The sequence below is a fragment of the Mustela putorius genome, unplaced genomic scaffold, assembly GCF_011764305.1.
Source record: "Mustela putorius furo isolate JIRA1106 unplaced genomic scaffold, ASM1176430v1.1 tig00000698_pilon_pilon_pilon, whole genome shotgun sequence".
In the NCBI taxonomy this organism is placed as follows: Eukaryota; Metazoa; Chordata; class Mammalia; order Carnivora; family Mustelidae; genus Mustela; species Mustela putorius.
This window is the reverse complement of record NW_025421449.1, coordinates 7,774,512-7,790,568: the sequence shown is the minus strand read 5'-3', so window position 1 is coordinate 7,790,568 and position 16,057 is coordinate 7,774,512. Positions and strand designations below refer to the sequence as shown.

The 16,057-nt window shown below is 46.4% G+C and overlaps 1 protein-coding gene across 25 annotated transcripts in view; it reads left to right on the top strand.

Annotated features, from left to right (window-relative positions):
* KCNMA1 (potassium calcium-activated channel subfamily M alpha 1) overlaps positions 1-16,057 on the top strand; it is a 730,733-nt gene that overhangs the window by 525,760 nt on the left and 188,916 nt on the right. For all 25 annotated transcript variants that reach the window (XM_045083539.1, XM_045083521.1, XM_045083540.1 and 22 more), the window contains exon 14: positions 5,863-6,018. In XM_045083539.1, coding sequence (XP_044939474.1) covers positions 5,863-6,018 — 156 coding nt within the window. The remainder of the gene's footprint in view (positions 1-5,862; positions 6,019-16,057) is intronic.

Here is a 16,057-nt window from a genome sequence, read left to right as displayed (position 1 = left end):
TCCCTGGGGCCTTTCTTCAGTGCAAGCACCTTATTGACCGCTGCTCACTGGAAGGCAGCATCTGTTGGACCCCCAGGTTGGAATATTGATTTAACCTTAGATCCCAATTTCAACAATGTCCACTTTTTATGTACTGTACTCCTTTCTTTCTATCTTTCTTTTCTTTTCTTTTCTTTTTTTTTTTTTAAGATTTCATGTATTTATTTGACAGAGAGAGAGAGACCACAAGTATGCAGAGAGGCAGGCAGAGAGGGGGGGGTGGGAAGCAGGCTCCCCGCTGAGCAGAGAGCCCAATACAGGGCTTGATCCCAGGACCCTGAGATCATGACCCAAGCCAAAGGCAGAGGTTTAACCCACTGAGTCACCCAGGCGCCCTTTTACTCTCTTCTGTAGTCCGGCGTATGAGTGAAGGAGTCCTGCCTTGTGCCCTCAGGGACGGACGGGGTAGTCCGGGGTAGAGAGCTTCCCAGGCGAGTGATAGGGCCTTGCTACCAGAGACCAGGTGACATGGAGGAGCAGACCACGCACCGGTTGGAGAATGCGGAACATGGCCTTCTCCTGCTGCAGAGGAGAACTGGCTTGGTTGAACCGAGGGAAAAAGTTGCTCTCCAGAGATAAGACATAAAGGAATTTTCCTCCTGTTCTAGTTTAGAAGGGGATTGGGAAGAAAAAACGTTGGAGTCTATGCTGTTTCGCTTGTGATTACTTCTCAGTCTCTCATTCAAAGGTACTGCTCCTTCACGCTGCCTGTCACTGAGCTCCCAGGGAAACAGCTTTGGGGGAGGGAAGGTGGCACCTTTCTCTGTTTGATGTGGAACGGGTGATTCCCCGTAATGAGGCTGGGAAACCGGAGGCTGCTCGGTACCTGGAACCAGGTGTTCTGTCTGAGCACAATAACTCCCCGCTGGGTTATGAGTGAGCGTGTGTCCATCTTCTAGGCCATATTCCCTGCGAAATAGGCAGTCAGGTGACCCAGAGAAGACCCTGTTCTGCCAAATGCACCAGTGCCATGCCATTATTTCTTAATTGCTGGCAAGGGCTGCCCCATTTCGCTGTGTGGAGGCCCATCAGAGGCCGTTGTGAAGTGGGGCCTGCTGTCGGCGACCGGCCTACCGCTCGGGTCTGCTGCCCACTGCCCGGCCCTCAGCAGGTGCTTCCACGGCAGAACGTGTTGCACTCCAGCCAGTGGGCTTGGTGGTGGGCACCTAAGGTCCCATTGTCCTGTTCATCTCTGGAAAACCCAAGGACACGGAAGACATAAAGTGAGGATATCGGGGACTCACAAGCATCGGTCTGGAGAAGTTTCTAGATAGCAGCCCCTATAGGTGGAGGGGAATTTTATTAGCAAGCCTGTGGCTGGAGACAGCTCCTCAGGCAATAAACTCTTCTTTCATTTATGATTTGAAATTTCATTCAGTGTGGGAGTGCTTTAAGCTGTTGTTTAGGTTTTTGGCTGAATTTAGATTGAAGAGGGAAATTAATGTAGTAGTTTAGAAATGGGTGTCAATTCCTTTTTTCCCCCTTGCAATGAGTATGGATGCTGCCTCTTCAAGAAATTCAGGATGGTTTCAGCTGTGATTTCTGTCAAAGTCCAAGTAGCTGAATGGACCTAGGATCTGGATGGAACCTGGTCAGTACTCACATGACCATAGCCACGCTGAATGTCTGGTCCACGCTGAGGACTCTGGTACAAACCTTTTCATGATAATTATTCAGGAAAAAAATGATGAAGGCGGCAACCGATCCTGAAAACACATTTTCAGGGAATGTGCCAAAAACACATTTTTGCTTAGAATCACCCCAATATGTTGGGGTTTCAGAGTCAGGCAAAATCACGTGTGAGACTTTGCCCCTATAGGATGAGTAATGGATGAGCCCACTTTTCTCGATCATTTCATTTCCCTCTTCTAGAGGGAGCAAAAAGTCCGCTGGTCATTGTCATCCCATTCCTCATGGAATTGCAGATGGACACTTGTCACCCTGCTCTATAACTGCTATGTTTTGAGATGCTCCCACCTTCTCTTTAATCTGTTTTTCCCCCATTGCCTTACAGTCTTATTTTTCTTCCTCTCTCTGTCCTTTCTCTTCATCCATGAATAAATGCCCAGAGGCCTCCACCCGTTAAAACTTGCTTTCTTGAAAGACCCTGGTATGTGTATGTAAACTTATGTTGCAATCGGGGCGCCTGGGTGGCTCAGTGGGTTAAAGCCTCTGCCTTCAGCTCAGGTCATGATCCCAGGGTCCTGGGATCGAGCCCCGCATCGGGCTTTCTGCTCAGCAGGGAGCCTGCTTCCTCTCTCTTCCTCTCTCTCTGCCTACCTCTCTGCCTACTTGTGATCTCTATCTAATAAATAAATAAAATATTTTAAAAAACAAACAAACTTATGTTGCACACAACACACTTTAAGTGATAGTTAATTCCATAATTGGATATGAGACTTAAAACATAAAGAATTTCAATTCCCTGTGCTCTCATGATGCTGGTATTCCAGGGCCTAAAGGGATGTAGGCAAGCTGCCTACTTCTCTCCAAGTAAAATTGCTCCTGAGTTTGTCATCATAATAATCTTAGATATTTGTGGCCTATTTTATGGTTTTAAAAGAGCTTGACATCCATTATCACATTTAGTCCTCCTTTGGCCATCTGTGCATGCTAGCATCCCAGTGTGACTCCAGACTGGGAATCTGTGTTCTCCCAGACAGAGCAGCTCTGGTGAGTACAACTCGTGGTCACTTGGCAGGCATTGAGCTAAGAACAGAATGGCCAACTGTCACCTTCTCTGTAAATAGAGCCCACCCCACTGAACCAAACTCTGGTTCCTCACAGCAGGCCTTCTAGAAGGACTGGTGTTTTCTAAAGTGGATCTGATTTCATGGAGAGAAACACTCAGCCCAGCCCAGATGTCTCTGAACGCAGAAAGAAGATGGCACAGGGCACTCATTTTTGATTTGAGTGTTGTAAATGTTTTGAAGCTTTTCAAGGAAAGAACAGTTGATGATATCATAGAAAAGTATCACTTCCGATGACTTGGCTGCTAATGGATTTTTAATTTTCTGAATAGATTCTAGAAAGAAAGGTCTTTTTCTAGGACCTAGAAACCGAGTCCCAGTGGCCCAATGGTGATGCAAGTTCTTTGAGCTTTCTCACTAAAAAACACTTAGATTCTTGGGCAATAGTGTTGAAGTGTTTTCTCTGTAATGAACTTTGTTCCTTATGGTGGCTTTCTCAAAGTTATTTATGGATAGGGAAGGCTGGAACTGGACTTGACCTCTACTGGTTTCCCAGGAAAGCATATTTTCACATTTCTCCTTCTTGAGATGAGGAGTGGTCCAGTGGCTGATCAAAGGGGGACCCTGGTCCTGCTACACCTGTTTTATCAGGCCTCATTCTTCAGATCCAGGATGTGCCTCTAGACCTCTGTGCAATGATGCTGGCATTTTCCAGTGGACCCAGATATCCCTCAGATGAAGGACAGAAGTGTCAGAAACAGAGGATTTGAGTTCCTTGTGAAATTTCCTCTCTTCATCTCATGCACACAGATGTTCCTCCTGGCCTTTGGTACATCCCTCCCTGCTCCCTGCTACAATTGGGGAAGATACAACAGCCCATGAACGGAGGCCATATGGAAGCCCGAGAACTGAAACAGACTTGACTTTTCCATGTAATAACATGTGAAATATGCCTAAGGAACTCAAACCAGATGGGGACAGGGGGGACCCAAGGCCCAAGAGCCTGGACTTCATACCTTCAAAAACTTGGCACATGGGGATATGAGAGCCTCTCTGGAAAAGGCTTTGTTTGATTGTTCGTTTGCTTGCTTGAAAGTGCCATGAAGATTAGTAAAGGGGGAAGGTGGCCTTTGCCAGCCAGTGAAGAGTTGGGAGAGAAACAGTGTAAGGGGCAAGACGATCCGCTGGAATCAGGCTTGTGATGGGAAAAGGTCTCTGATACTCAGCTTGGCAGAAATTACCATCCATCATGGCCTACACACCAAACTTTTTAACCATGGTCTCGTTAGGGAGGATACGGTCTTCTCTCCCAGGAGTCATTGCTGGCTTAGGACTTGTGAAACTGTCACAGGACTTTGAGGAAGGAATTTCTCAAGAGGGGAATTTCTGATAGCAGAGCAAGAAGCCATTGGACTTGTTCTTATTTCCATAATGGCATCTTCTCTTCTAGTAGGTACGGCCGTAGTGTGTTACCCTGACAGTGAAGGGAAGCCTTCTGGGTGCTCCTGGTGTTTGCTGGTACCTGGAGAAAAATAGGCGTTTCAGGGCCATAAAGTCTTGGCATCCACGGGGAGTCTAGTTGGGCTTTCAGCTACAACCTCAAATGCAAAGCAAGTGGTCTTTCTCTTATGACTTGGAAAAACACTTAGAGTTTTTGGGACAAAGACTTTGCATTTTGGGAGGTAGCTTTCTCCATTTATTAGACAAATTACATCCTTAGAAAGTTCCTTTATAAAATAAGCCAAAAAACTGCTTTCTTGTAACATATACCAGTCAGTCCTAATTCTGGCCCCTGGAACAAAGCAAGACAAGCCTAATCTCTTTTCATTGCAGCAGCACCTGAGGCTTTCAGAGGTAACCATCCTGTCTCCATGAGGGTGTGGTCCTTCTTCAGGCCAGACACTGCTGGCTCTCTTAACTGTTTCTCGTAAGACGTTTTCCAGAACCCCCACCTCTCCTTGTGCTTGTCATTTTTTTTCTGGAAGTTATTCAATTGATCAGTTTCCCTCTTTAAATCTGACTGTTACAACTGGATCAAGTACTCCGGAACCAGCCTGACCGGTTCACAGCAGAATGAAACATTTGTTTCCCTTGATCTGGAGACCATTTCTAACAAGCAAGCATTGGCTTTCTCTGTAATCTGTCACACAGTTGGCCTTTTTTGGGGATTTGAGTTACCCACACACTTAAGTTTTTTTTCCTTCTTTCCCCCTCAGCTCTACTGCCAAGTTAGATCTTCTCATTTTGAATTTATACATTGATTTTTTTTTTTTTTTGAACCTAAATGCTGCACTTGACATTAAGACTTTTAAAAATTTTTCCTGGTTGTTTTTCCTGCCCATTTTTCCAATCCTGGCAAAGTTTTTGAATTTTGACTCCTTCATCCAATGGATGATCTCTGACTCTGCTTCATGCTGCTTAAAACTAATCAGATGAGCGTGTGTCTGTGTCCTTATCCTCGGGTGTGACCTGTTACATAGGATCAGTCCATCTGCAAGAGATCATAATATGTCTACACTGTGATTTGCCTGATGATTTAGGTCAGTGCTACTCAAAGTGTGGTCCCCAGATCGCACCTCGAATTTGTTAGAAATGCAAATTCTCCAGCCTCGCCCTGCACCCTACTAGATCAGAAAGAGTGAATGAGGGGCCGGCAATATGTGTACCAACCCACCAGGTGATTCTGAGGCCCACTCAGACTTGGGGGCCACTGACCTGGAGTTTCGGGGATGCAGATTAAAAAAAGATTCTAAAACACACAGACAACTGAGGGTCCGAGTCTGTTTGAGGAGCTCTTTTATGAACAACCTAGCGAGCTATTCTAGTAATGTGGGCTGATGTGTCTGTCCCAAGAGGAAATTCCCTCTGGACTCTGTTGGCTACATGACAAATCCCAGGGGAAGACCTGGGTTAGGGAGGCGCAGAAGCAATGTTCCAGAGAGAACCCCGAGGACAGAAGTCCACGGAATAGGGGAGTCGAATGAAATAGCAAACAGCAGGCTCAGGCCAGGGAAAGAAAGGATGAGTCTAAATGCCTCTGAGCCATCGGGCAGTGGTGCATTTCCCAGAGGAGATTTGCAACCATTGAACATTTAGCAACCTCAGTTCTCATACCTTGTGTTTGCTTCTACAGGCCCATCTGCTAAACATCCCGAGCTGGAACTGGAAAGAGGGAGATGATGCAATCTGCCTCGCGGAGCTGAAGCTGGGGTTCATAGCCCAGAGCTGTCTGGCTCAAGGCCTCTCCACCATGCTCGCCAACCTCTTCTCCATGAGGTCATTCATAAAGGTAACGTCTTGTCCTATTAGAGCCCATTAGCCCCGGATTCAGTTTGTCGTGGGGTTGAGTAGAGAGCACAGCTTAAACTCAAAACAGATCGACGGGCTTTAACCACTCTGGTTAAGGAGAAATTCCTTGTTACAGATTTGGGCACGAGGCCAACTTCTTTCAAAATTATGTTTTTATTTTTATTTGGCACATCCACGGCCATTAAATGATTGTTCAAAGCACAGATCCTCTCTTTTTTTTAGATAAACCACATGTTTATCTATCAACAAAGCCTCCGCTGTTAAAACAAAAATATGATTTATATACATTCCATATGGCACCAGAGTGCCTAAAGAAAAGAATTATCATTTTGCTTTTTTTACATCAAGTGGCTGGTGGACCTCTCACTGTGCAGATAAATGCAGACCATGTGTTTGTGCTGAAGCCCAAACCCCAACAACATAATTCATTTATTTATTTCTGCACAATCAAGGAGGCCAGCAGGGCTGACATGCCACGGTTGTTTGAATGGAGAGTGGAATGAGGGGCCGACTCCTCAGCAGCGGCGCCCTGTGTGCCATGAGATGGGCGGTCTGGCTCTGCTCGTCTCCTCTTCACCCTGAAGAGCGGGCTGGGCAGCCACCCCAGCGTCTCCAGAGTGGCCCCTGCCTGCTGGACCAACCCAGGCAATGAAAGACCCAACTCTTTCCTCACAGGCCAGGCCGGGGCACTGGCCAGGCCAGGGCAGGCCCATTTCCGGGACACTGGGTTGAAGGCCCGGGCCCTTCCTAAGAGGGCTTTTGGAGTAATGATAACACCCGTCCTCATCCTTGCATTGTTCTTAACCTAGACCAGTCAAGGAGGCAGACCAGGGCAGGAAAACCCGCCCAGTGTGGGCCTTTCTGACTTGGCATTGGTGGTCGTCAGCTCAGGATTTGGGCTTCCGTTTCCCCTTCCTGCAAGAGTAGGGATGGAGGTGGGAAAGTTGTGAGTTACCAGGAGGTCCCATGAGGGGGGCTAGAAGCCCTGTGATCCTAGGTGTGATACCTCCAGCCCTGGGCTGCCATTACTGCATTGTGTGGCACTGGTGGTCCGTTGTTTGGGGGAGTCGAGGCGATGGCCCTGGAGGCGGTGGGAAGGATGGGCGGGAAGAGTGGGGCTGAGAAGACGGACCGGCTACCTGCGTGGGCTCACCCGGGGCATCCCGCCGTGGCATTAGAGCAGGGCTTTTCTCTCAGCCCTTACCCTCTCTACCCACCTAATTTACATTACATAGGCAGTTCCTAGATAAAAATCCTTTATGTGAGAGGACAAATTGTGCTGGAGTCCCTTCTATCACTTTAGCAAAGGATGCCTTGATCAAAACATTCCTTCAGCTCCCTATGTGCCCAAAGACCTCAACTCCACAGAACTCCAGGCTCAGACCCAGCACACAAATAAGGGTATTGCGGTTTTTTCTTTTCTTTTCTCTTCTTTTCCTTTCTTTTCTTTTTTTAATGGCTTCTTTAATCCAGGCTGCTATTCCCCTGCCTGGATGAAACTGAATGCAGGCTAAATGGAGTTGGCAGGGGAGGTCTGTGTGGCGGGACTGAGAAGCATACCCCAAAGCCAGATGTAGCCTTGTGTCTCCCACGGCTCTCGTGTTCAACACAAGGAACCCAGACCCCAGGATAAAGGACTGTCACCAAGAGAGCTCTTCTGGCTCATTCATCTGAGCTCTGGTGGTTTTCTCCAGCAGGGAGTTACCCACAGGCCCAAGCACGAGGTCTGAGACCTGGGCTCTGCTTCCTTTTGTTGATGTAACACGGTCTTGGCAGGGCCCTACCGCACATGGGGCACTTGACATGCGTATGTTTTGATTTTGTGGTGCCTGCATGGAAACTGGAGCTGCCTGTCAAGAAAATTAATAAAATGGATGTGACGCTGATTCCTCAGTGTTATTATTGAGCAGGGAAAAAGAACTTCTGTCCAACTCTCCTCAAGACCCTGCAGGGCCTCACCTCTGGAGCCAAGGACGTCCCCTCCAGCCTAGCGAATCCCACTGCCAAGTTCCTATTTAGGAAGAGCCTGTGGAAGAGGCCTGGCTGGGCCCTGGTGTAACTGAAAACACATTTCCCTCCTAGGGTTATGTTACTGTGTCATTTCTGCCCGGAGCCAGGTCCCCCGTGTTCGGAGGTAGCTCTCTGAACATGGCCTCTTGACATTCAGGTGGTCTTTGTGTTGGAATTTGCTAAGGCACATGACCTGGAAATAGCAAGGTTTCCCTGCATCTATTGTTTTCACTTAAAATAAGGACTGCTGGAAGCATGTGTTCCCCACTCTGTGGCGTCATGCTGGTGCACTGACCCTCCAGATCCCCGATCCTTGTCTCCCTCAGGTCATGATAAACACCTTGATGATGGTCTCCTTGGCAGGTTTTATATATTCTCTCCCATTCCCGAGGTCATAGTGTCTTCACTCATTTTTACTGGGCAGGGGGCAGATGGAAAAGGAAATCTAGAAATGGATGATCGTTGCCAGAAATTGCTTCCTGCCCCAGTATCCCCCATGTCCTCCGGCAGAGAATTCATTAGTACTTCCGTAGGGAGAGGAGGGCCTCAAGGATGGAGAGAGGTGGGATGAGGCTTTGGCGGGTTTCATCCCTTGAGGACACTTAGTGTTTCTGGAAGCCAGAGGTGGAGTGTGTGCTCAGCCTCTCCCTTGCCCTGGGCAGGTACAGCATCTGTTTCTTGGTTCTGCAGAATACATTGTACTCTGTATATATATCACAGGCAGAAGCACAGTTGGCCGGCCACGGGGACTTTAGTGTCCGTGAGACCGAAAGCCAAGGCTGAAAGGGAGGATAATAAAGCTTAGCAAGAGGGAGGGGCTCCTGCTATGCAGGGGTTCCAAGGGACCCAGGCCAGTGGTACCAGCAAAATATGGGGAACACTTGTGTGTCCCCTGAGCAATATCACTTTCAAAGGCCCTTACTCCTGGCTCCCATGTTGGCTGTGTCATCTCTGAATTGATCTAAACTTTTGGAGCATCTGTCTTTTTAGCCCACATCTTTGGGATAAGGAATTCAAGTGTGCTAACTACTGTTAAAGACTTTTTCCTGCCTATTCGTATGTAATTTGCTCTGTTTAACCTTCAAGGCATGGCCTCTGAAGTTTCTGGTATGCTGGTATTTGTTGAACAAATCCATGATAACCTGATAGCAAATAACTTCATGAAAGAGTCACAGGTTGGCCAATTTGACGGGTTGGGTCCTCGGACCCCACAGCCTATTGCTAATACTAGGGTAAGCATTTTCTCCAGCAGCACCCAGTTTTTGCCCTGAGTTCCTCCAGGGAGGGAAGGCAATGGTCCTGATTCCTGAGACTAGTCTGTATCTCCACTGTCAACCAGGTGTGGAATATCCTGTGTATTTACTGCTATCGGATCTCCTACCACCTGCCTGTCAGGTTCAAGTGAGAATCTTCCTAAGGTCTTCTTTAAAGACCAAGATAATGAACTTATTTATTTAGCCGCTCTGCCATTGCCTTGCTCCTGAGTCCCTGAGTAAGTGGCCACACTTACCCTCCACTTGGCTTCCTCTTTTCGATGTATTTTAAGATCCATTGATTTTTATTTTTTCTTGGTTTTAGAGTTTTAGCATGTAATACTTTAGTTTCTCTTCAGCATGTGTGGTTTCATGTTGAGGCTTGACCTGCCATCTTTGTGAATTGTGCTATTGTTCTTACTAGGATTAGCTGTCCTGGGCATGATAAATTGTATGTGTGGGTGTTGTGTATAATTTAGAGAGTGATTAGCTCTTAACATTTCTTTTCAGTCTGTACTGACTCTTCAAAATTTAGCAGATTTAAATTATTCTCAGGATTGCCGAGCATTTTAACTTTGCTAAGCTACCATTTGAGTGTGTGTGTGTGTGTGTGTGTGTGTGCGTGCACACACACACACCCTGGTACATAGCATGTACCCTGTAATTATTTCTTGTGGGTGAAATGTTACTTGATATCGATCACAACATGGTCTTCTCTGTCACCTTTTCTATTTCTGAATGAGGAAGCCATAGGAAAACTGGGTGTGTGTTATTCAGAGTGTATCTTTTTTTTTTTTTTAAAGATTTTATTTATTTATTTGACAGGCAGAGATCACAAGTAGGCAGAAAGGCAGGCAGAGAGAGGAGGAAGCAGGCTCCCCACTGAGCAGAGAGCCCGATGTGGGGCTTGATCCCAGGACCCTGAGATCATGACCTGAGCTGAAGGCAGGGACTTTAACCCACTGAGCCACCCAGGTGCCCCCAGAGTGTATCTTGGCCGAGGTGGACCTTGCTGGACATGAAAACCACTTGCTCATTTTTGATATTATCTCATTAAGATAAACGTTCAGCAATACATAGTCCTAGCTGGCACAAGTTGTAGGCCAGGGAATCATTTTAATTCCTTTAGTTTGGTGATGTTTATGTGCATCTGTGTCATTTTTTATATGCATATATAAAAACAATATGGTTTAGGAGCTGGAAATAAAAATCAAGACTCTAATAATACCTGAGCTATCTTGGGTTCTAACCCTGTGCCAAGTCCTAGGCTAACTGCTTTACAGACATCAGTCATTTAATTCTCACAATGACTGTACCCACCACTGGCACTATTATATCCACTTTCCAGTGGCAGATACTGTGGGTTGTGAGAAGTTCAGTAACCTACATGAGGCCAGAACACCTGGAATTGACAAACTCACGTGTCAAACCAAACAAATTGGCTCCAGGTCTTTAAGTATACCAGGAGGAAATACGGTAGGGGCACCTGGGTGGCTTGGTTGGTTAAGCATCTTCCTTTGGCTCAGATCATGATCCCTGGGTCCTGGGACTGAGCCATGGATCAGGTTCCCTGCTCAGCTGGGAGTCTGCTTCTCCCTCTGCCCCTCCTCCACCTACCCCCCCACCAAAGAAATAAATAAAATATTTTAAAATAAGAGGAAATACAGTAAGGGGGAACTTAGCTATTGCCAGAATTTTTGCTTTCTGTGGTTAGACATGGTTGCTTTGATAGAGATTCCCTGGGCACCTACTGTATTCCATGCAGGATGCTAACCACACTGTCATTCTCATGGCTAGCAGGCACTCATAAGCTTCAGGAAGCTTCTATTATGACTGGGATGCATGGGCACACTTTTCCAAGATGCATTCTCTGGGTCTTGCTGGCTTTCTCTCCGGCCAGCTCTATAAAGGGCAGAAGTCACTGCATTAAAACATGTGACCTAGGCTGGGATGAATCAGGATAAGGAAATCACCAGGTTTTCCAGAAGGAAGTGATATTACTTGCTGCTGTATTCAGGGAGTAAAGCTAATTGACTCAGTAGGTGCTTCTGGGAGAAAATAAACAGTTCTTATTGGCTGATGGGTGTAAGCTCTGCAGACCTGAGGTGTTCATCCACATGAGGGTACAAACAACAAGGCTCAGCCCAGTGTGGGGTGGGCTGGAGGTGGGTGATGGGATCTCTGAAAGGGGGCCAGGGCTGCAACTGATAAGGGTCAAGGTGGCTTTCTGCTTCTGGGAAGGGATGCTGCTGGTGCCAGAGTAGAGGGTTTCTCCCACAAAGTAAATCTACATAGCGTAAGTTACAAGGGAGAGGCAGCCTCTTGCTTATTTCATATCCACAGGTGATGTCATCCCGATCACAACTTGTCATGAGAGTGAACTTCTATAGATATGATACGAATATACTCACTTGCCATAAGGTTTATTCTCATAAATCCTACATATATAGGGGTCCCAAATTTATATCTCCATCTGGAACCTCCCCCCGAATGCAATGTCATCTATCTAACTGCCACTCAACATCTCTATTTGAGTTTTGCATCTCATCTGAGGCCTGACATACCCAGAATTGAATTCCTGTTCTTTGTCCGGAGACACTGGCGATGCCATTCTTCCCATTGCTCAAACGAATATATTTGGCGGCATCCCCAGCTTCTTTCTTTTTCTCATGCACCTCGTTCAGTCCAGCAGGAAATCCTCTCAGCTTTGACTTTCCAAATTTCTGACCACTTCCGTTCTTCCTGTCAGATCCAAACCACCATCCTTTGTTCTCCTTGAGCATTACATAAGCCTCCTGACTGCCTCCCTGCTCTGCTTTTCTCCCTCTCCCACTCCGGTCTATCCTCCGTAGAGCACCCAGAATGATCCTTCACAAGCATGAACCAGATGCTCTCACCCCTCTGCATAAATCTCTCCATGGTGTCCTATCTCACCAGGAAAAAGTTCTTACGATATTCTCTAAGTCCGAAGCAACCCTCTCCGGCCTCATCTCCTAAGTGCTCTTCTGCTCCTTGCCATCAGCTGCACCCCTTTGGCTAGTCTTTAGGGTTACACATTATTCCTCTGGCTGAAACACTCTTCCCCTAGTAGCTTCCTGGTTTCCTTCTATCAGATCTCCCATGTCTTTGGTTTGTGTTAATTTCAGAGTGAGGCCCTTCTCAAAACCATTAGAGTTGCATTTTTAAAGGGGCTTAACAGGGGCACCTGGGTGGCTCACTGGGTTAAGCCTCTGCCTTCAGCTCAGGTCATGATCCCAGGGTCCTGGGATTGAGCCCTGCATCGGGCTCTCTGCTCAGCGGGGAGCCTGCTTCCCTTCCTCTCTCTCTGCCTGCCTCTCTGCCGACTTGTGATCGCTGTCAAATCAATCAATAAATAAAATCTTTTAAAAAATAATAAAATAAAAGGGCTTAACAACAAATCTTTAATCGAAGTAGAATATATAAACATAAAAGTGTACATCTAACAAATGGACAGCTTATTAAATATTCACAAACTCAGAACTCCCTTTTAACCAGGACCCAAGTTAAGAAGCCATACGTTATCAGTACCTCAGGGGCCCGTTTACTGAAACATCAGTGTATGCGTGGGTCTGTTTCTGAGCTCTCTTGGGGAGAACTGGCATCTCCACAGCGTTGAGTTCTACAGTCTAATGTGGCATATCTCTAATTGAGAGATGATTTGCCATTCAGCAGTTTTCCTGGCAAATGTAGGAGAATCAAAAAGAAGCAACTAAGCTCATACATTTTTCTGGGGCTCCCGGGAGTCCCTACAGGGAAGAGATGTCCCACTTCACCACAGTCTCCAGCAAGGATTTAGAGGTTCTCCCTGACTTCATGGGGTGAAGAAAGTTTCCATATGTAAACACATCAGAATCATATTTTCAAAATCACTCTCCGCTCCACAACCTGTGTATCTATGTCCTCATCTGCGTTCCTGGCTTTGATTTCCTACGTGGCTTCGTGGTCTCATTTATTGCCTCCTTCTCTGAGACAGTGTCAGCACTGTGAAGCCTAGGGCTCCTTGCCCAATCCCCAGGGCCTGGAGCAGCACCCAGTACACATGGTCCTCAAGAAATGCCTGTTGAATAAGTAAATGAATCAGCTGGTCTCAGCCTCGCCTGGCCAGCCTTGATTACACAGACAGTTGGGTGGGGCCAGGACCGCAGCGACTATTTGGGGGGTGATTTTGGTGCTGAAAACTTCCTCCATTGCTACCGTAGGTAGTTCCCTCCCCACATTAAAGAGCTTGGACTCCGCGTGGAAACTTGAAATAATGAGCTTGGCGAGGATGCTCGGAGGCTGGTTACTTTGGGTTATAAACCGTTTCGACTGCCAGAGAATCCAGTCAGTGTGTTGTTTAAATTCACAAATCAAAATAAACACCCATGCACCGAAAGGAATTGGCTAAGCCTCAGTATCCCATTTGGGTCAACATCATTGAGCGTCGTCTTTTTCCCTCCGTGGCGGCGCTCATTAGACCAGCGGCACCGCCTGCCTCCCCAGGCAGAGCCATGCACCCCGCTGCAGAGGACGAACGCCCACCTGAGAGACCAGCTCCCCCGAAAATGATTTTGAAAGAAGAGAGAATTAATCCATGAACTATTAACGGGGATTTCGTTCCCCTCTGGCCCTGGTAATTTCTAGAACATTGAATTAAAGAGTTCTTAGACCTTTACAAATTCTCAAGGCAAACATTATTAGCAAAGAGAAGCCCATACAGCATGTTAGAAGATTGCCAGAAAATGTCAATGGAATTTCTGAATAAAATAAGAGGCTTATGCTCCCCCTCCCCATTTTCTCCCCTTTTTCCCTCCCTGCTCCCCCTAACCTGATTAGAAAGTCATTTCATGTGTCTTATATGTTTGGTCAATCAAAGGCAAACGTACATGATTGATGGTGACAGGGAACACATTTAACTCATTACTCTTTACTTTGCAGCAAAATGATTTGTGTAAACTGTCTGCCTAGCATTAAAGGTAAAACAAACTTAGAAACCCCAAAATGTTAAATTTTTGTCTAATATTTTCCTTTTGGTTTTATAGCCGTAATCACATATGGATTCTTTTATTTGGCTCTTGGCACAGACTGAACAAAAGGGGAAGGCAGCACCAAAAAATTACATAACATGCAGACAGCGCCGTGCTCCGTGAGGACCAGGGCAGAGGAGCTGCAGTGGCCAGTACTCAACCACGAACACCGGGAGGAGCTGCCTCTCACCCTGCCCTTATCAGCTGGCAGGATATGGCCAATAATGTGAAATAAGGCCCTCTTGATAAAGTCGCAAATGTCAAAAAGATCTCTTTTTGGAGACCAGCAGCCTTTAATTAATTGCATGCATTTCTGTGTACACCTGGGCATTCACAGGCTGCGTCCTCCTGGCCTCCCCCACTTTCAAAGTTCTAATTGTGGGTGCCACCCACCATTGGTGATTTTTCAAGCAAAAGTCTCAAAATGCTATTAAACCATTAAGAATACATCTCAGATTCCATTGTTAAATCTTTTAGTAATCATTGCCCTCCTGTGATCCCGGATATTAAATCTATTCCCAGAACAATGAGGAGGACCCTAGCATTTTGAAGCAACCATTCTACATTTCAGGGATGCCAAGCAAAGAACCACCATTGATTTAATACAATGGTATTTTGTCAAGAACTCTGTGATTATAATAGTATCCCAAGTTTGCCAAGCACTTTACACTTTGTAAGATACATTTTTTAATTAAAGATTTTATTTATTTGACAGACAGAGATCACAAGCAGGCAGAGAGGCAGGCAGAGAGAGAGGAGGAAGCAGGCTCCCCGCTGAGCAGAGAGCCCGATGTGGGGCTTGATCCCAGGACCCTGAGATCATGACCTGAGCTGAAGGCAGAGGTTTTGACCCACTGAACCACACGGGTGCCCCTATAAGATACATGTTTTTACTTAAATTACTTTTTCTTTGACTAGATACACAAGCATTTTATTGGCTATCATTTGGCAAGGGGTGCTTGATGCCAAGGATCTGGCGTTTTTGGACCCTTCCTTGTGCGTAGAGGAGGAAGAAATAGGGAAAGGGGAAATGAGGATGACTGCCTTCCAGGAAGATCACTGGCTTCTCGGCTCGGTGCTTTCCCTGATATTACACGGTGGTTCCCTGAGAGAAGAGTCTTGATAGAGACATTGCTTGGCTTTGTATTCAAACCAGTACCTTCTAAGAACGGAAATCACTTTGCGGTATTTGTAAAAGTAGTATCCTCAGTTTCCTCAACCATGCCAAACTACATGCTATAAAAATGAAGGTCTTTTTCAAAGGTAGAAAATACCTAGGGCTACCCCATTCCCTCCATGGTGCATTGGCCTTTTCCAGACCAGGGTAGTACTATCCTCCCTAGACCTTAATGCCTTGTTATGTGAGAGACTTTGTTGCCCAAGTGCTGTGGCGGAGCAGGGGAGGGAGAGGATGCCCGGTTTGTGGAGCGAGGAATGACTGGGTCATTATGCAGTGTGCTGATTTCCAGCAACACAGGTGGTATCAGTAAACAGGGTGTGAGGTCCAGAGGGGTTAAAAGTGATGATAAAAGGAAGAAAGGAAAGTTTTTAAGGGGAAAAAGGATAATTAGTCCTAATCTTTGAAGGTTCCTTCTGATCAAAGTAAAAGTATTTAAGTAACTCAAACTGCTTGGGCACGGGGGTGGAGCTCTGGATTGTTGTCCTCAAGATTGGTACATAAATCCACATGCATTAACCTAGGCTTTCTTCTGGCCATTTTCCATTCAGT